We start from the raw sequence: 20,989 nt of genomic DNA, 5'->3' as shown, positions 1-20,989 counted from the left end.
GTAGAACAGTAAAGACTAAAGGAAGGAAGGAAATATGCATTTATTAAGCACTTATTGTGAGCTCCACACTGTACTCAGTGCTAGGTATATAATATAAGGAAAGTCCACCTCATCAAGGAGCTTCCATTCTAATAGGGAAGACAGCACACACAAGGAAGCAGAAAAAGCACGAGAGCTTAGGAGATGAAGGACATAGTGCCAAAGACATAGTTTTAAGTATAGTTATCCTTTCCACATCTCAGGAGTTAGGGATGGAGCACCCCCACAATGTAGAAAATCCACATAAAATTTTTTGGCCCTCCCTTCATACCAGAGAAGAAGTCTGGATTTTTTTAAGGGGGTATTTACCATGCCTTATTGTAAAATTTGGGTTAAGTATTTGGTCATAGGCCCTATGTCATCTGCTGGCCTTCATGTGGCATCTGTGGCTTCCACAAAACTCCCCCAAGATTCCCATTTCATTTATTATGCTGTCCCACAATATTATGGAATATGGGATGGGGAAAGTGGAGGACCATGAAGGCTAGCTTGGGACCCTATACAAAATGGAGGCCCCAGGAGGAACTCACCAATGGGACAAGGGGACACCATTTGCTGAGGGATGTTCCTGCTTGAGTAAATCACAGGGCAAGTTGAATGTTCCAGGGTGAGATGGTAAGTCTGTGCATCGAGGAAAGTCTTTTTAAGTCCAAAGGCAGGACTTGGGTGACAAGGGCAATCCAGATTACAAAGAGCCAAGCAGTGAATGGATAGTGTGGAAATTGAGGCAGTGAGTACAGAGCACTATTTGTAGGAATTTCTCAGGGAAATGGGAAATGATATAGAATGATAGCTTCAGGAGATGACAGTGTCAAGGGAAGATTTGTTTCTTTTAATGGGAGAACTGAATGAGTTTGTAAATCTGTAGCCAGATGGGAAGGGTCCAGTAAAGCCCCTGAAGGAGACAAGAGGAGATAGAAGCAAGGAGGGGCACAAGCAAAAGGGCTAGCCTTAGCTAAAAGAAGGGCTATCTCAACCTCTGAAACTGGAGAGAAGGAGAGAATGAGTGAAGTTGTATAGAGCTTTTTAAGCATGGTGGGAGTTACAGAAGCATGAAATGGAGGGTCTTAATCTCAGTAAAGCAGATGACAAGTTCATTTGTGGTGAGAGAGGGAGCTGAGAGGGGATTTGGGAGCTTGAGGAGAGAAGAGCAAGTTTAACATAGCTGGTATCTGAAGTGTGATAGGGAATTGATCAGAGGCACGTTTACCTGCTGTCATTCCCTCAATTTGAGGTTCTAACCTCCCTATCACAGCTTGTCCCCCAACCATTTCAATATGAGGATCAAAATCCACCCTTTGCAGAAGGTCTCAAAGTTTCTAATAGTGAAGGAAAGAAATCTGGGTTTTGTTAAACTTTGTATTTTAATGTTTAGGTACCCTAGACACTAGGAAAGCAGATTTCAAAAAATTTAATGAAAAGTTGGGTATATCTATGACCTGATTCCATAAAAAACTGAAGGTTAAAAACAATGGGAGATTCTACAGAATGCATTTCTGACTATACAATTGCAAATAATCTCAAAGAGGACAAGAAGGGGAAGAAAGCTAAAGAAAATAACATGGCTACATACATAATTCTCTACTGAGCTCAGATTAAAACACACACACACAAGATGAAGGAAGCACATATAGCTTAGAACAAATCCCTGTTACAAAGGTCTAAGACTAATAGCATAAAGGCAAAAGCCCATAATGGGCTGAGATTTTAGATAAAATGTAGAAGATAACAAAAATATGAGATATTTTAACACTAAGTTTCAAACAAACTAACCAAGTCAAGGATAGACCACTGCTTGGGGAAGATGAAAAACATTAGCAGATGACAGAGAGAAAACAGAAGTACTGAATTCCTGTTATGTTTTCATCATTTCCGTGAAGGAGAAGAATGATCATAATATTGGAAATTAGTCCTCAGCAAAATTCAAAATTAGATTAGAGAGATGATTTGTAAGCACTTAAGGGAAAAAAAGAGCTGCTCACTAGGAATCAGGGTCATTGAGAATGTCATGCCTATATAATCTATTTTAAATTGCTTGCCTTCTCAAGGGAGGGGGGAGGGAGAAAATTTGGAGCTCAAAATTTTAAAAATGAATGCTAAAATTGTTTTCACATGTAATTGGAGAGTATGATGTCAAAAAAACCTCATTTCTTTTTTTAATTTTTGGATGAGGTTAGAGGGTGGTAAAAAAAATGCTGAAGACATAGAACATCTTGATTTAAGTAGAAAAAAATGGCAAAGTCATTTTATTTCTATGTGATGGATGATAGAATTACATTTTCATTAATGGATTGGCTGAATAGTGGCATGTCACAAGGTTCTCTGCCCTTGGCCATGTCATATTCAATTTTGTCATTGGGGTTGGGAGAGGGGAAAGGGTAGGGAATAGCATTTATATAGAACCTACTATGTGTCAGGTACTGTGCTAAGTGCTTTACAAAAACTATCTCATTTGGTCCTCAAAACAAGCATGCAAACTAGGCACTGTTATTATGACTATTTTACAGTTAAGGAAACTGAGGCAGACAGAGGTTAAGTGACTTGCCCATGGTCATACCCCTAGTGTCTGAGGCCTGATCTGAATTCAGATGTTCCTGACTCTAGGCCCAGTGCTCTCTCTACTGCGGTACCTAGCTGCCTCCAAGGAACAGCAGGATGGCCTAGAAGGCACGCTTGTGGAATTGAAGATGACCTCAAAGATAAAGGATGGGAAGGGATATGTATTAAACTAAATGAGAGAATCAGGACTCAAAATCATTTTGGGAAGTGAGAACAGTGGACAAAACTGCTAAGATGAAATTTATGTTTAGGTTAAATAGATCAGTTACATATTTACAGAACAGATGAAACCTGGGTAACAATAATTCATGTGAAAAAGACTTGGGATTCTGTTGACCGCAAGCTCAATATTAGTGAAAAATATGGGAAAAAAAGCCAGCGCAATCTTAGTCAATTGTAATGTAAGTATAGTATTCAGCAATGAATGCAACTGTGGTACTAGTGTGTCTATGTAAAATGTATATGTGTTTTATATATATGTATGCGTGTATATATACATATGGGTGTGTGCATGCATATATATTAATATAAGTATAGCATTCAGAAATTAGATGATTGGAGTTGGAAGGCACCTTTAGAAGTCATCTTGTTGTTTTTCAGTTGTTTCAGACTCTTCGTGACCCCATTTGGTTTTGTTTGGGTCTTTTTTTTTTTTTGGCAAAGATACTGGCGTGGTTTTCCGTTTCCATTTCCAGCTCATTTTATAGATGAGGACATTGAGGCAAGCAGGATTAAGTGACCTGCCTAGGGTCACCCAGCTAGTAAGTGTCTGGAGACCAGATCTGAACTCCGGAAGATGATTCTTCTGACTCCAGGCCTCACACTGGATCTATGCATTATTTAGATGCCTTTAAGAAGGCAGCTGATCTGTCCTCATTCTCACCCCAAGAATCTGAGGCCTAGATAGAGATAGTGACCCAAGGTCATAAGGTAGAGGAAGAGGAGGGATGACCGGTCAGGTTTCCTTAGTCTCAACCCAGTAGTCTTCACTTCAACTCCTTGAATATTAAGAGGGAGGGAATGAATGCCAGTGTGTACTGGGCAGATGAGACTGGCATAATAGATTGTGTCTAGTTCTTTGAGAAGGACATTGATAACCAGAAAATATCCAGAAGAAGGTGACTAGATTTCTGAGGTGTCTGGAAGTCATCTCAAACTGAGCAAAATTTGAGGGAGCCAGGAATGTTTGACTTGGAGAATATGAAACTTATAGAAAAAATAATAAATGTTTTCAAATACTTGAAGAACGACTTCTGGAACAGAGAAGTCGACTTACTCTTTGTTGCTCCAGTGGTCTCCTTGTCATGTGCCCAGTAGCCCTGTGCCTCACACATGGTAAGAGTTCAGTTGATGTGTGTTAATGGTAAGAGGGAACAGGAGGTCGTAGGTTGAATACTGGATTCAGAACCAGAAGACCTGAATTTGGATCCTGATCTTCCTATTCAGTAGCTGTGAAACCCTGGACAAGTCATTTAACCTTTCTGTGCCTCAGTTTCCTTATCTGTAAATTGAAAGGTTTGGGTTGGACTGGATGACTTCTTAGGTCCTTTCCAATTCTAAATCCTATGATCTTGCATTGTATGGATAGGGACAAGATTAGTGATTTCCTTGATAAAGGGATTTCCTTGGGGAGGAAATTTGCTCTACCAGTACAGGTCAGCACCTTTTCTTCAACTTTTATATAACCTTATAGAGTGGTCTAGAGTCATGGGGTAACTTAATCACAGTCGCTCAGCCAGGATGTATCAAATATGGGATGTGGTCCTGGCATTGTCCTGGTTTTGAGGTCAGCTCTTTATCCACCATGCTGGGCTGAATTGATGTCATTGTATGTTGTCTTAATATTAGGCAGATTGGAGGTGAATCTTGTACTAGATTGGCTGCCAGGTAGATAGTAAGGGTTGTTGTTCTTCTTCTTTGTCCTTCATTCTCAAAGAGGACCAATGACGTGACAAGGCTAATGACTTAATTGCATGAGTGTGGATAAATAAAAAATTCAGTTTACTAAAAGGTAACTCAAGGTGCTTGCCTTCAATAGTAAAGACTAAAAATAAGATCATACTATACCAATGTTGCATTTTCCAATGCAATCACTTCATCTTATTTGTATTAGTAACATGACAGAGATAATTATTGGAAGAAAAATATGATTTGTTACTGGTTGATTTTTTTTTTACAATCTCTGCCTTCGAAGATGATTATATACTTATCATTTTGTCAAAATTTTGCTTAATAAAATAATTGTTTTGCATTTACTTAATGTATGTGCAATGTTGTTTTCATATGGAATAATCAATATTTTCTTATGTATATAGAAAAATCAATATTTTCTTATGTATTACAGTACAGATGTAAGTGCCTTAGTAGAAGAGATCCAGAAAGCAGAGCCTCTCATCACAGCATCACGAACAGATCAGGTCAAACACCTAATATTGAAATTACAAGATAAACTTGGACAACAGGGTGACCATAAATTCTACCTTTTTAAGGTAATAAATATTTTGAAATACCTTGAATAACTTTGATGAAATATTGACTATAGATATACTTTTAGTTTTCAGTTGAAATGAACAATGTTTTGGTGAATGAAATAAAGATGAATTTCAACTTCAGTTTGTATTCGTTAATGTTATTTCACCCCTTCCACTTTCTTCTACTCTTTATCAAAATATGATAAGGAGCTCTTCAGAGTGTAGCAGGCTTTTATCAGCCCTGTACCCATAGCAATTTGAATTGAATTTTGGGAACTATTTATAGTACTAGATTTTAGCAAACTTATCATTCCACAGACAACAATAATACAGTGACTTAAAATATTTAGGATCTTTTTTTCTTTTTAAGATGTTGTTACTTAATGAATGAATGAATGATTCTAATTGATGGTATATTACAATTTGTGCATTCAGATGTGGCTGTCAAAACCAATGTCTCATTCCCTTTGAGTATCTGTGCTGTCTGTTCTTCCAGTAGCTGCTTTTCAAAGGGCTTGCTATTCTTTGCTGTCTGTTAGACTAAAGGTAGACCAGAAATATTTGTCTAACAAGAACAATTCCTTTCCTTACATAACCATCCATGTATATACATATATATGTGTATATATGTATATGTATATATCTATCTATCTATCTATCTATCTATCTATCTATCTATCTATCTATCTATCTATCTATCATATCTGTACTGCTTGATACCGTACACTAATGAACTCTTAATTTTTTCTTTTCAAGTCTTTATTTATAAAGTGAATATCAGACATCAATGCAGCCAATTTGCTCTAAGACACTTAACATTTCAATAATATAGTTTCTATATATACAATGTCATCATAGTTTTTCTGGACCTCCCTTGAGGTTGCTCTCAGGTTTCCTTGTCTATTTATTCCCTTTTCTGTTTTCTGTATTCAGCCTTCCTTTCTCACTGTGCTTCTCCTTTGTCCTTTGCCCCCTGTGTGCAGGGCCTGCCTGGTCATCCTGCTAACAAGTATTCTAATAATTTGGTTCAATTCAACAAGCCCTTTATGAGTGCTTACTAGGTGCAAAGCAGATGATAACAACAGTCTCAGTAATTGAACATGACTACAATGCAGCAGCAGTTTTTTATTCTCCAGGGCATGTATATAGACTGGATCAGGATACTGGAAGACCTGACATTAAAAAAAAATAATTGTCACAGCAAGAATAAAAGAAATATCCTTTTTAACTTTTCAATGAGTACATTAGATGTTCTCTATTCTGTTGATTTAAATATTAACAGTTTTATTGTAACTCAGTTACTATTGTTAACAATATCAATATATCATTGTTATAATAGCAGCTCATACCAATTACAAACATTTTATTTAAAAACCCATTGAGGTAGATGGTACAAATAGTATTCTCCCCATTTAAATATGAAGAAGCTAAAGTTGCAATGCAGTTGTGCAGAAATACAGATTTAACATTTTAGAAAGCTTAGAGCACTCATTATTTATATGAAAAAATGTGAATATCCAGTCCTATGCAAACATTCATGTAAAAATTCAACACACATATGTTAACTACAATATTCATGTAAACATTCAACACACATGTGTTAACTACCTCAAAATGGATAGATATTAACATTCAAGTGAACATTAAGATATGGGAAATTTTTAATTTAGTTAGTCCGTGGACAGACACCATTATTCATTTCTTGGAAGTTAAAACAAAATAGCAGTTACTAAAGAGATCTCATCAAGGGTCTGAAGCTCTATCCACTGCACCACCTAGCTACCTCTGAGGTAAGGTACCTACAAGGAGGGAGAGCAATAAAAAAGTGGCTGAGGAAGTGCAGAAGGGAGGGTTTAAGCTAAATCTTGAACAAAGCCAGAGGAGTCTGGTGGCAGAGGTGAGGAGTGTGCCAGGCAGGGGGCAGAGCCAGGGCAAAGGTCTTCCAGTTATATTTAGAAGTTAAATTTTTGTGGTATATTGAAATAGATATTCTTAATTCACTAAAATTTCGTGTTCTCTGCTTCCATACTATCTGTATTATCTCTAGATCGTATTTGCCTATAATGACAAATATAATTTTAATAAAATTTTAATAGGTTCTTTTTTTTTGGTCCAGCTTTGAAAATGAATAAAATTAATATATGCTATTTTATAATGAATTTTGATAAAAAAAATCTATACTGTATCCCTAAGACTTAAATATCAATTTTTTTCTCCTTCCCCATCCCCACAACCATTTTCTTTTTTCTCCCTAGTCTTCCTCCTTATCTTTCCCTTCTTCTATGGGAATTTTAAAAATACAATGTGCAGTAGATGGATCTACTATACTATACCTGTAGTGAATATGATGGATAGTAAAAAGAGCACAATAGACTGAGGACAGAGCCAAGTTTTGCTCCTTAATAGCTGTGTGACCTTGGACAAGTCACTTACTCTCTTTGGAACTTAGTTTTTTTATCTGTAAAATCAGTGGGTTAGCTCTAAATACAATGATCCCAAATGCAATGATAATTGCATACAATTATAACAACATATGAATGGCAAGGAGATTTGGGGAGTCTGTGTGGTCTGCTGGAAAGAGCACTGGATTTTCAGTCAGAATCCTTAGCTCAAATTATAGCTTAGCTACTTACTACTTAGGGTTAAATTAGGAGGTTGGAATGGATTGTTTCTAAGAGCCTTCGGATTCCGAAACTTAAAATTACATGAGTCAATGTACTCACAGTTTTGCTTCTGCATTGTTTATTTATTGATTTATATAACAATTTTTTTTTAAAGAGGGGATAGATTTCACTCATCGTAACAATATTGTTCATACACTAAACATGTTCTTTTAGGTACAGCATACACAAGCAATCTTTTTCTTTTTCAGATACAAGTAACAATTTAAACCAGCAGAATAAAAATAGATCTATGAAGGTACATAACTGTAAATGAATTTTTTTCTTCATTCCTCTTGTCCTGACATGATCTTTCCAGCAGGTGGCAACATTCAACTTCAGAGATCAGGTTTAGGAACCTGTCTTTCCTTCCTAGTTCCTTAATTAAGCAAATGCTAATAGTTGAGACCATATTAGATGCTGTAATAGACACAAAGATGAATAAAATCCAGCCCTTGCTCTCTAGAGGGATTTGCGAGTGGCAATGAGCTTGAAGTTTGTTTTTTTTCATTTGTAACACATACACACAGACACATTTAGAAAACAAAAACCAAAATTTAAAATTGATGTTGGTTCCTGGATAATGAGTAGCTATAGTCAATGTTACTTATAATGATGGAATTTGAGGATAGGAAATGTAGCACTAAAGAAAGAACACTAGATGTGGAGTCAGAGGATGTGCTTTAATTATATTCCCGCTACTTAATAACAATAATAGATACTTATGTAGTTTGCTTTTTGTAAGTGGGTCTTATGGAAAGGAGCTCATTTCATCTTCTCAACAACCATTTGAGATGAGTACTAGAGGTATTATTATAGTCTCTATTTTACATATGAGGAAACTGAGATTCAGATGTGTTAAAGGATTTATTTACCCGTAATCATACAATTGGTAAATATTCAAGGCAAAATCTGAACCTGGGTCCATCTGGACTTCAAGTACAATGATTTTTCCACTCTATCATTATACTCTTCATTATCTAAAAAGCCTCTGTAGACCTCAGTTTCCTCATCTTTAAAATAGAAGAATAGATATAATCATCTTTCAAGTCATCTTCCCATTCTTGATCTAGTGATATGTATATATTATATCTGTGTGTTTCTGTAATCTATCTAATGTATCTATCTATCTATCTATCTATCTATCTATCTATCTATCTATCTATCTATCTATCTATCTATCTGTCTGTAATAGTAAAGCCAACGTAGTGGCAAGGTGTTGCGGATGACTCAATTTTTTTTTTTTTTGGCATTTGACAGTCAATTTCAGATGAGCTCATTGTGTTTGTATAAGTATTTATACCTGGAAAATATATTATTGGTCTTAGAAAAATCACAATATTTCACTTTTATTTATTCAGACATTCATTATTTTGTATTTACTAGGCATAAATAAAAGAATGTATTCATTTTCTAGTAGTTTGATTTTGTTATGGAATAAAGTATGTTTTCTTGTATTGAAGGTACTCAGAGCACACATACTACCATTGACTAATGTCGCATTTAACAAATCAGGTTCATGGTAAGTTTTTCTTTTTAGTTCTTAATATTTTTGTCATTTATAGTTATAGGATTATCTGTTGTTAAGTGAATTCTGTGCTGGTGCATTATGTTAAAATGTGCTTCAGTTTATTATATTAAACATCCTTTTTTTAAAAAAAAACCTTCTGGCCCTAGTTTTAATGACTTTTGTTTTGCAACATATAATTCATACTACTTTTAATGCTGACCTCGAGGGGACTATAATGATATTATCTTTAAGCAGACTAGATTCTCTCAGTACTGGCCAGTTGGTCAATAAACATTATTAAGTACCTACTATGTGTTAGGCACTGTGCTAAACGCTAGGGATACAAAAAAAGGCAAAAGACAGTCTGCTCTCAAAGAGCTCACCGTCTAATGGGGGAAACCATGCAAATAACTATGTAGAAACAAGCTATTTACAGGATAAATTGGAAATGATCAACAGAGGGAAGTTCCTAAAATTAAGAGGGATTGGAAAAAGCTTCCTTTAGAAGGTGGGATTTTAGCTGGAACTCAAAGAAATCCACCAGGGAAGCAAGGAGGCAGAGATGAGGAGGGAAAGCATCTCTTTGGAAGAATGCTCACATGCTGGATCTGAATCAAACATGTATAGATAATGATTGTTTTGTCTTTCCTTCTCATATGGGGGAGAGAGTTGTCCCATAAGGGTGTTAATATATATGTGTGTTCCCTTGCAACTCAGGTGTTCTCCTGCCTGAAGCCTTTCCTTATCTTCCCAATTGTTGGTGCCTTCTGTCTCCTGAAATGATTTTGAAGAAATTTATTTATCTGTATATATTGTGTCCCCCAGTAGAATGTGAGCTCCTGGAGAGCATAGCCTGTTTTGTTTTTTTTGGGTTTTTTTGGTTTTTTTATTTTGTTTCCTCAAAATGTCTCAGCCCCTGGCCTGGTATCTTGCACATACATAGCAGGTGCTTAGGAAATGTTTGCTTTATTGATCAGTCCCTCCCAGCTTCATTCTTTCCAGACTGAAAATTTACATGGATATTTATCTAAAATAATAGCAGAAGGCATAATCCTTTATAAAGTATGTAAATATTTTAGGAAATAGTGATTTATTAGTGCTAATCTTCCCCCTCTGCTCTGTACCCCTCTCCCACCCTCCTAAGCATAAGTAGAATTCTAGGTGGTATTTTCTTTGGTAGTGTTATCTTTCATATTACTAGTGCTTTTCAGATAAGATATGAAGTTGGGAGTTAGTTTTGGTTCTCTTGTGCAGCTAATTAAACCAATTTCATTGAGGAACCAAAGTAAAAAAACATTTTTATGTTCTATCGATTTTTTAAAAAAGAGTTAAATGGGATTCTATATTATTTTCACCCCAATCTCCTTGCATCTCTCTCTCTCTCTCTCTCTCTCTCTCTCTCTCTCTCTCTCTCTCTCTCTCTCTCTCTCTCTCTCTCTCTTTAGCTTTATTACTGGTAGCTATGATAGAACATGCAAACTCTGGGACACATCATCTGGGGAGGAGCTGCACACGCTGGAGGGTCACAGGAATGTGGTGTATGCCATAGCGTTCAATAATCCTTATGGGTAAGTGTAATTTAATTCAATCATTCTTGTATTTGAATTAAAATTGCAATAAGATTTTTGGGACACTGTATAAAGGCAAAGCAAATGACAGACACTCCAACCTGGTAAAGGATACAGCTTTGTTCAGTTTCATAAGTAGAGCCAACGATGGGCTAGACACTGTACAAAGCATTAGTGATACAAAGGAAAGACAAAAGTCTCTGGAAAAAGTCTCTGCCCTTGAGGAGCTTATGGTCTAATAGGGAGGCCAAAGTGTATACATCACAGATGTCAAAGAGTATTTGAGGAGAGTGGCCACTAGCTTTGGAGGGTTTTAGGGGTGGTGGTGGGTGTGATTGACCTAGGATAGGGCCTGTTGGGCATTCAAAGAAACATGAGACACAAATCCTCCCTCTAGAGGATTTTACATAGAATCTCAATGGGAAGATAAGACAAGTGAAAAGTTAAATAAGAATACAAAGTAGTAGATGATTAAGGGCCAGAGGAGTGATAATGGTAAGAAATGGTGAGTTCATATACAATTACCACCCTGATTGGTTTTGGTTAGGGAAGACTTAGTGGATAATGGGAGCACTTGAGACTAGACTTAAATAATAGGTACGATTGGATAGTTAGGAGTAGGGAAAGCACTGCAGGTGAGATGAAAATATTAAGCAGGTTAGAGAAGTAAGAATCAATAAGCCTTGTTGGGGAGACAAGAAGTAAACTCAAGTATATGTAATAGAGGATTCCTGTCAGGGAATAGGGGGAGGCCAGATTGTGAAGACAGATTTGGGGTTAGATTGTGGAGGGCTTTGAATGTTGAGAAACAAGACTGGAAGTATAGATTTGAGTTGTATTTGCGGTTGGCCTTAAACACTAGGCTTACAGATTTGGACTTTACCTTATTAGGAATGGCAGCCAGTGACAGTTTTTCAGTAGGGAGTAGCATAATGGAAGTAGCATTCTACTAAGATGAATTAGGTGTGAGGGGTGGAAGTCAAAGGATAAAAGTCTGAAAACGAGAAAGCACTCAGGAAATTTTTGTGAATAATAAAGATCTGGTAATAAGGGCCTGCATCAGGTAGGGACGGTAGGAATGGCAAAGAATTTTGTAAGCTTTGATGTACTTAGAGAGAGGAAATTTTCTACTAACATTTTTCTGAAACTTTGTACCTTAGATATTAACGTAATGAAGCTAATTGTGAAATAAGGCCCACCTAAACTTAATTAGTGTGTCAATATTTAATGTGTGTTTGAAAAATGATTAAATTCTTTCAGTTACATTTCAGATAATTTAATTCTGATCGATCTTTGCTCATTAAAGCAAAGAAAAAGAAATTTTTCATATTATTACACTAAATTGTAGAAGAAAGTTTTGTTGAAATGATAGCAGATACCTCATAACTTCTTAAATAATTATTATTTCAATTATAATCTTTTAAAATGTTTGATTGTGTATACTCTAGACTTTAGCACCACATCCATCGACATTCCTCTTAATAGACTACTCAACTCTTTTTCTTTGTGCCTGGAAAAACACCCTTTTGAGTATGAAGAAGAGAGGAATATATGTACACACACATGTATACACATATGTACACACACACACACACATGCACACACACACACAAGAAGCTAGTGTCCTCTCTCCTCAAAATATTCCTTTGACATCTGTGATATATAGACTTAGAGATAAACTTTGGCCTCTCTATTGGATGGTAGACATTTAATAGGAAATAGCAATTTTGACAGTTTTGTCTCAAGGGGTGAGAGTAGTAAGTACCTCAGAATTTTGTTCTATCCTCTGATTCTTTGAATTCTGATTCATTTTATTTGAATAAATTATTTATCATTCTTTTAGACACTTTGGGGGAATATATTCTTTTATAGCTACACTGACCGTATTTTATATCTGTCTAGTAACAGCTTTCCAGATAGAATTTTTGCCTTTATTTATGCACATTTAAAAATCAAAGCAGTCATTATTTAAAGAATTTTCAGTCTTTTTAGACAAAACAAATAATAGATTTTATATTTGAGCAGACCTTTTTATAAAATAGATTTAATTTATGTGTCAGATACAAATCTAGGGTACTATTTATAGGTCTATGAATAAGGTACTTTTCCTTATATTTTATTAGTAGTGCCAGAATCATACATTATGTCTCCTTGTCTTTAAATAATTTATAGACACTGAAATTTATATTTTGCTATTAAATAGAATTTCCTCAATTTTAGTGACAAAATTGCCACTGGATCATTTGATAAGACCTGTAAACTATGGAGTGCAGAAACTGGAAAATGTTATCATACTTTTAGAGGCCATACAGCAGAAATAGTGAGTATACTTTTTAAATTTTAATTGCATTGTATTTTTAAACATTGTGATTTTTTTAGAGGTTCCCATGGAAATTAGCATGTTGCTGTGTTACAAAAATATGGTTAATGATTCTAAGGTCCCTTCCAACTCTAACATTCTATTTTCTACCTTTATGATTTTTTTGTTCTATGCAATACCTCTCATATAAACATTTTGTATGAATACAAACTGCAGCTAACTGATGCCAATACCATTTAAATCTAATTCATTTTAAGCTTAACATTATTTTTGTTATCTTTCAAAGAGCTCTGTGATATATAGTGAATGAGTATAAGAATATGTTATTTCTATCTTTCTTTTCAGTAGACAGCTGGTTTTCTAAAAGTTAGATTATTAAAATAACTTTTCTGGACTGTGTAAAAAGCCTATAAAAAGTGTCCCCTGATGAGTTGAGTATTTCCTTAGTATTCAGTTAAGTTTAATTAAATAAAAGTTAAGTGAGGTGGCATGGCATGGTAGATAGAGAACCAGACTTAGAGTCAGGAAGTACTGGGTTTGAATCCTTTTCTTCAGAAACTTACTAGCAGCATGACCCTGGGCAAATCCCTAGACCTTTCTGTCCCTCACTATTCTCTTCTTAAACTGTGGACAATAATAACCTCTACCCCAAAGGGTGGTTCTGATAATCAAAACTCCATAAACCTTAAAATGCAATGTAAATGCGAGCTATTATTAAACACCTGCTTTGCACAAGACACTATGGGACAGAGACAAAAGAAAGCAGTCCATTCCTTCAATGAGTATTTTACTGGAGAATACACATACAATAATAAACACAAAGTGAGTGCAAAGTACATACACATTAATTTCAAGAAGAAGAGAACTCTTAACAGCTGGACAGCTAGGAAGATCGGTAATGGTCAGGTGTAGGAAGTGGAACCTGAGCTGTGCTTTGAGGGAAGCTACAGATTATGGAGGCAGAGGTGAGAAGGGAATGTTTGCCAAATGTGAAGAGCGAAGTGTTCAGTGACTTGGAGGTACATAAGAGGATATTCTTTCTAGGAAACAGCTAAGCTAGTCTGACTGAAACAGAGCATTAGAAGGAAAATGATATGAATTATGCCTAGAAGTCTAGTTGGGAACTATATTATGAAAGACTCTAAATGCCTGACTGAAGATTTTGTATCTCCTCCTGGTAGCATTAAGGAGCTACATAGGGAATCAAACTCTTACCTGTGGATGCTCTGCCCAAAGGAATATAAATTTTGATCTCTGAAACCCTGCAAGATATCTTGGGGTTAATGGGCTAATTTTTTTTCTCTTCCCTATTTGTTTATTCTATCATTTTTTTTTTTTTGGCTAGGCAATGGGATTAAGTGACTTGCCCAGGGTCACACAGCTAGTAAGTGTTATGTGTCTGAGGCTGGATCTGAACTCAGGTTCTCCTGAATCCAGGGCCAGTGCTCTATATCCATTGTGCCACTTAGCTGCCCCTATTCTATCATTTTTTTAAAAGTGGGACAATTAACTTTTGTAGTTTCATGTGTGTAGTTTCATTTATGATTTCTTGAAATATAGCACTGGAAAGAAAAAAGGTTTTGATAAAGCCCATTGGAATTAAAGTGGAGCTACTTCACCGTGCCTTAAACCCAAGTCATTTTGATTCTTACTGATTCACCAACCCAAGCCTCACTTGGTCATTTTTGGGGTTTTGGTGGCTCAGAGTAAGTGTAAATAGCAATTGTTTCTGTTCTGTCCAGAAACCCTGAGATTCTTTCCCTCCCAGATTGATTTTTTTTTTGAGTAGGTAAAAGAGGTCATTCTTTGCTTCGTTTCTTACCTAGCCTTAATCACTGAATAGGCATTGCCACAGACAAACAGATTCCTGAGAAAGACCTTAGCTTAAAAAGGCTAAGGTCTTCCACTACATCCAAGTCATCTCCAATTGTCCTGATCTATATCTTGCCACTGGATCCAGATGGCTCTGGAGGAGAGAGTGAGGCTGGTGGCTTTGCACAGCCCTCCCTCACTCAAATCCAATTCACTTAAAAGTCAAGACATCACATTCCTGATGTCATTGGCTGTCTTCAAGAATGAAGGACAAACAACAACAAGAAGAAGGAGCCACTAAAGGTTTTTTTAAATTGAGGAGCGACATGTTCAGAACTATGTTTTAAGAATATGAATTTGGCAGCTGTGAGGAGGATGTATTGAGGAGGGGAAAAGCTGGAAGCAGGAAGACAAATTAGGAGGCTTTGCAGTAATCGAAGCAAGAGGAGATAAGGGGTGAGCTATGATAAAGCCTATGTCAGTGAAGAGAAAGAAATTGATGGGAGATGTGGAGGTCAGCAGAGATGGGTCTTAAAGGACAGGTAAGAATCAAGGATGACTGAGACTGTAGACCTTGGTGGGTCTTGGTAGCCTCAAGAGCAATGGGGAAATCTGAAGGAGCAGAAATAGATTTAGGGGGAAACAGAATGAGTTGTTTCAGATATGTTGAGTTTGAAATGCCTATGGGACATCCAGATGATTTCCAGCAGGCAATTGGCATTGCAAGACTAGAATTCAAGAGAGAGCTTAGGGCAGGGCTGTACACATTTATTTGGATGTCATCTATTAGGGATAACGATTGAAGTACAGAGAAAAGAGAAAGGGGAGGTGAAAGCATAACAATCCAGTAAAGAAAGCTGAGCAGGAACAGTCAGACAGATAGTAACTGAGCACTGTTATAGAAGCCAAGAGAAGAGAGATTATTCTAGAAGAGGGGCTGGTCTGCAATGTCAAAAGCTGCAGAAGATTAGTAGAATGAGGACTGAGGAAAGGCCATGGGTTTAAGCAACAGAGAGCATCAGTAACTTTTAATATCCTTAAAACTGAATTTGTTATGAACAGACTTTGCACTCTAAAAGTCAATCCCCCTTAAGTTGTCTAAAGACAACTCTTGGCCATTTATGCGTTATTTAGTAGCATAATTGTGACTCTTTTACAAGTTGAACAATCTACTCATCTCCAGTTTCTTTTTTGGCAGGAATGCCTCAAATGCTTCTATTTTGTTGAACATCCATCTTTTTCCCTTGATGATTAGCCTTCGGTTTGCTGGATACATTATTTTGGGTTGCAGCTTGAGCTCCTTTTCTTCTTTTGGAAATATAATTCCACTCCCTTATAAACTGTTGGGAATGCAGAATAATTCTAAGTTATTTGAATTGCCTTTCTTTCATATTTGAAGATTTTCCTCCTGACTGTTTGCAAAGTTTGTTATTATTGAAACTGTTACATTTCACTGCTACAAGCCTTGGAATTTGAAACATAGTTCTTATTCCCCTCACCCACCCACCCCATCTTCCTGCCAAAACAATCTGTGAATCTCTCTACCACTGCTTTGTGGTCTGTATTCAGATATTTTGGACACTTTTCTTCTGTTATGTCCTGTTTTATGGTATCCAGATTTTTTGATTGGTCATGGTTTTATATTGTTTCCTTTTACTTCTCTGCTGATAAAATTTTCTCAACTTCATTATTTTTGTGTTTCAAATCTGTTATTCTTTCAGAGCTTATGCATCTTTGGAAAGATTCTCCATCCTATGCTGCTCTTTGTATTTAAAAAAATTTTTATCAAGAATTCTGCTTTATTATTTAAATTCTTCCCTCATTTCTTATTTTTAGATTTTTTCCCCATTCTGAGCCACTCTATAGTTTCTTGGTATTGTTCTACAATCTTTAGGGAGTCCATAGGACTCTCTTTTCATTCTTTTTTTTTTTTTGCACTTAATAGTATTTTCCCCCAATTATATGTAGATTTCAACATTTATTTTTGTAAGATTTTGAGTTCCATTTTTTTCTCCCTCCCTCCTTGCTCTCCCACCTCCCCAAGAGAACAATCAATCTGATATAGGTTATATATGTACAATCACATTAAACATATTTCCACAATAGCCATGTTGTGAAATAAGAATCAGAACAAAAGGAAAAAACCATGAGAAAGAAAAAAACAGAAACAAAACAAAAATAAAAATAGTATTCTTTGATCTGCATTTGGACTCCATATTTCTTTCTCTGGATGTGGATAACATTTCCCATCGTGAGTCTTTTGGAATTGTCTTAGATCATTATATTGCTGAGAAGATCTAAGTCTATCATAGTTGATCATTACGCAATGTTACTGTTGCCATGTATAATGTTCTCCTGGTTTTGCTTACTTCACTCACCATCAGTTTATATAAGTCTTTCCAGGTTTTTCTGAAATCTGCCTGCTCATCTTATAGCACAATAGTAATCTTACAGCACAATAGTATTTCATTACATTCATATGCAACAACTTGTTCAGCCATTCCCCAATTGATGGGCATCTCCTCAATTTCCAATTCTTGGCCACCACAAAAAGAGCTGTTATAAATATTTTTGCACACATGGCTCCTTTTCCCTTTTTTTATGATCTCTTTGAGTTATAGGCCTAGTAGCGGTATTGCTGGATCAAAGGGTATACACGGTTTTACAGCCCTTGGGCATAGTTCTAAATTACTCTCCAAAATGATTGGATCAGTTCACAACTCCACCAACAATGCATTAGTGTTCCAATTTTCCCACATGTTCTCCAACATTTATCATTTTCTTTCTCTGTCATATTAGCCAATCTGACAGGTATGAGGTAGTAACTCAGAGTTGTATTAATTTATATTTCTTTCATCAATAGTAATTTAGAGCATTTTTTCATATGACTATAGATAACTTTAATTTCTTCATCTGAGAACTACCTGTTCATATCCTTTGACCTTTTATCAATTGGGGAATGACTTGTATTCTTTTAAATTTGACTTGGTTCTCTATGTAATTGAGAAACGAGGCTATAAAAATTGCTTCCCAGTTTTCTACTTTTCTTCTAATCTTGATTGCATTAATTTTGCTTGTGCAAACCCTTTTTAATTTAATCAGTATTTTCCATTTTGCATTTAATAATGTTCTCTATCTCTTGTTTGTTCACAAATTCTTCCCTTCTCCATAGATCTGACAGGTAAACTATTCCTTGTTCTCCTAATTTGCTTTATGGTATCACCCTTTATGTCTAAATCATGTGCCCATTTCAACCTTCTCTTGGCATAGAGTGTGAGAAGTTGGTCTATGCCTAATTTCTGCCATACTATTTTCCAGTTTTCCCGGGAGTTTTTGTCAGATAGTGAGTTCCTATCCTAGAAGTTGGAGTCTTTGGGTTTATCAAACAGTAGATTACTATAATCATATACTACTGTCTTGTGTACCTAATCTGTTCCACTGATCCACTACTCTATTTTGTAGCCAGTATCAAATAGTTTTGATAACTGCTGCTTTATGATATAGTTTCAGATCTGTTCCTGCGAGGCCACCTTCCTTTGCATTTTTTTTTCATTAAGTGCCTTGATATTCTGGACCTTTTGTTCTTCCAGATGAATTTTGTTATTATTTTTCTAACTGTAGAAAATAATTTTTGGTAATTTGATTGGTATGGCACTGAATAAGTAAATTAATTTAGGTAGAATTGTCATGTTTCTTATATTAGTTCAGCCTACCCACAAACAATTGATATTTTTCCAACTGTTTAGATCTGACTTTATTTGTGTGAAAAGTGTTTTATAATTCTGTTCATATAGTTCCTGGGTTTGTTTTGTCAGGTAGACTCCCACATGTTTTATATTGTCTACAATTATTTTAAATGGAATTTATCTTTTCCTGCTGGGCTTTTTTTTTTTAGATAATGTATAGAAATGCTGGTGATTTTTGTGCATTTATTTTATATCCTACAAGACTGCTAAATTTGTTAATTGTTTCAAGTAGTTTTTTAGTTGATTCTCTAGGATTCTCTAAGTATACCATCATATCATCTGCAAAGAGTGATAGCTTTGTTTCATCATTGCCTAATTCCTCCAATTTTTTATTCTTACCTTATCACTAAAACTAACATTTCTAGTACAATATTGAATACCACTGGTGATAATGGGCATCCTTGTTTCACCCTTGATCTTATTGGGAATGCTTCTAGCTTATCTCCATTACATATAATGTTTGCTGATGGTTTTAGATAGATACTGCTTATCATTTTAAGGGAAACCATTTCTTCCTATACTCTTTAGTGTTTTTAATAGGAATGAGAGAAAAAATTTTTTCTGTATCTATTGAGATAATCATATGACTTCTGTTAGTTTTCTTCATGGTCAATTATGCTGATAATTTACCTAATCTTCAACCAGCCTTACATTCTTAGTATAAATCCCACCTGGTCATAGTGTATTATCCTTGTGGTAAATTGCTGTAATCTTTTTGCTAATTATTTAAAATCCTTGCGTCAATATTCATTAGGGAAATTGGTCTATAATTTTCTTTCTCTGTTTTGGCTCCTCCTGGTTTAAGTATCAGTACTATATTTGTGTCATAAAAGGAATTTGGTAGGACTTCTTCTTCACCTGTTTTTCCAAATATATTATATAGTATAGGGATTAATTGTTCTTTAAATGTTTTATAGAATTCACTTGTAAATCCATCTGGCCCTGGAGATTTTTTCTTAGGGAGTTCATTGATGGCTTGTTCAATTTCTGTTTCTAAAATGGGATTATTTAAGTATTTTATTTCCTCTTCTGTTAACCTGTGCAATTTATATTTTTGTAAATATCATCCACTTCACTTAGATTTTCAGATTTATTGGCATACAGTTTGGTCATAATAGCTCCTAATTATTGCTTTAATTACCTCTTCTTTGGTGGTGAATTCACCCTTTTCATTTTTGATACTGGTAATTTTGTTTCTTCTTTTCTTAAACCAAATTAACCAAAGGTTTATCTATTTTATTGTTTTGTTCATAAAATCAGCTCTTGGGGCAGCTAGGTGGCACAGCGGATAGAGCACTAGCCCTGGGTTCAGGAGGACCTGAGTTCAAATCCAGCCTCAGACATGTAACACTTACTAGCTGTGTGACCCTGGCAAGTCACTTAACCCCATTGCCTAGCCAAAAAAAAAAAGTAAAATAAAATCAGCTCTTAGTTTTATTTATTAGCTCAATAGTTTTCTTTCAATTTTATTAATCTCTCCTTTGATTTTCAGAATTTCTAATTTGGTATTTAATTAGGAATTTTTAATTTTTTTTCTAGCTTTTTTAATTTGATGCCCAATTCGTTGATCTCCTCTTTCTCTATTTTATTCATGTAAACATTTAGAGATATAAAATTTCCCTTAAGAACTGCTTTGGCTGCATCCCATAAATTTTGGCATGTTGTCTCATTATTGTCATTCTCTTTGATGAAATTATTGATTGTTCTTATAATTTATTGTTTGACCCATTTATTCTTTAGGATTAGATTGTTTAGTTTACAATTAATTTTTGGTCTTTTTTTACCTGCCCATGTTTTTACATGTAATTTTTATGATCATAATCTGAAAAAGATGCATTTAATATTTCTGCCTTTCTGCATTTGTTTGTTAGGTTTTTATGGCCTAATACATGGTCATTTTTTTGTGTGTGTAGATGCCATGTACCACTGAGAAAAAGGTGTATTACTTTCTATCCCCATTCAGTTTTCTCCATATCTAACTTCTCTAAAATTCTATTCACCATTTTAACTTCTTGTTTATTTTGTGGTTAGATTTATCTGCTTCTGAGAGGGAGAGGCTGAAATCCCCCACTAGTACAGTGTTGTCATCTATTTCATCCTGTAACTCACTTAACTTTTCTTCTGAGAATTTGGATGCTATACTACTTGGTGCATATATGTTTATTATTGATATTACTTCATTGTCTATGGTACCTTTTAGCAAGATGCATTTCCTTTCCTTATATCTTTTTAATTACATCTATTTTTGCTTTTGCTTTGTCTGAAATCAGGATTGCTACCCCTGCATTTTTTACTTCAGCTGCA

At 35.4% G+C, this 20,989-nt stretch overlaps 1 protein-coding gene across 1 annotated transcript in view; it reads left to right on the top strand.

Moving 5' to 3' along the window:
• DAW1 (dynein assembly factor with WD repeats 1) overlaps nt 1-20,989 on the top strand; it is a 48,564-nt gene that overhangs the window by 7,976 nt on the left and 19,599 nt on the right. Inside the window, exons 3-6 of the mRNA XM_020970976.2 lie at nt 4,943-5,087; nt 9,193-9,251; nt 10,685-10,807; nt 13,028-13,127. Coding sequence (XP_020826635.1) covers nt 4,943-5,087; nt 9,193-9,251; nt 10,685-10,807; nt 13,028-13,127 — 427 coding nt within the window. The remainder of the gene's footprint in view (nt 1-4,942; nt 5,088-9,192; nt 9,252-10,684; nt 10,808-13,027; nt 13,128-20,989) is intronic.

Source organism: Phascolarctos cinereus, unplaced genomic scaffold (genome assembly GCF_003287225.1).
Source record: "Phascolarctos cinereus isolate Bilbo 61053 unplaced genomic scaffold, phaCin_HiC Scaffold_7;HRSCAF=346, whole genome shotgun sequence".
Classification (NCBI taxonomy): Eukaryota; Metazoa; Chordata; class Mammalia; order Diprotodontia; family Phascolarctidae; genus Phascolarctos; species Phascolarctos cinereus.
Note: the sequence above shows the minus strand (reverse complement) of the source record. Positions and strands in the feature narration are given on the sequence as shown.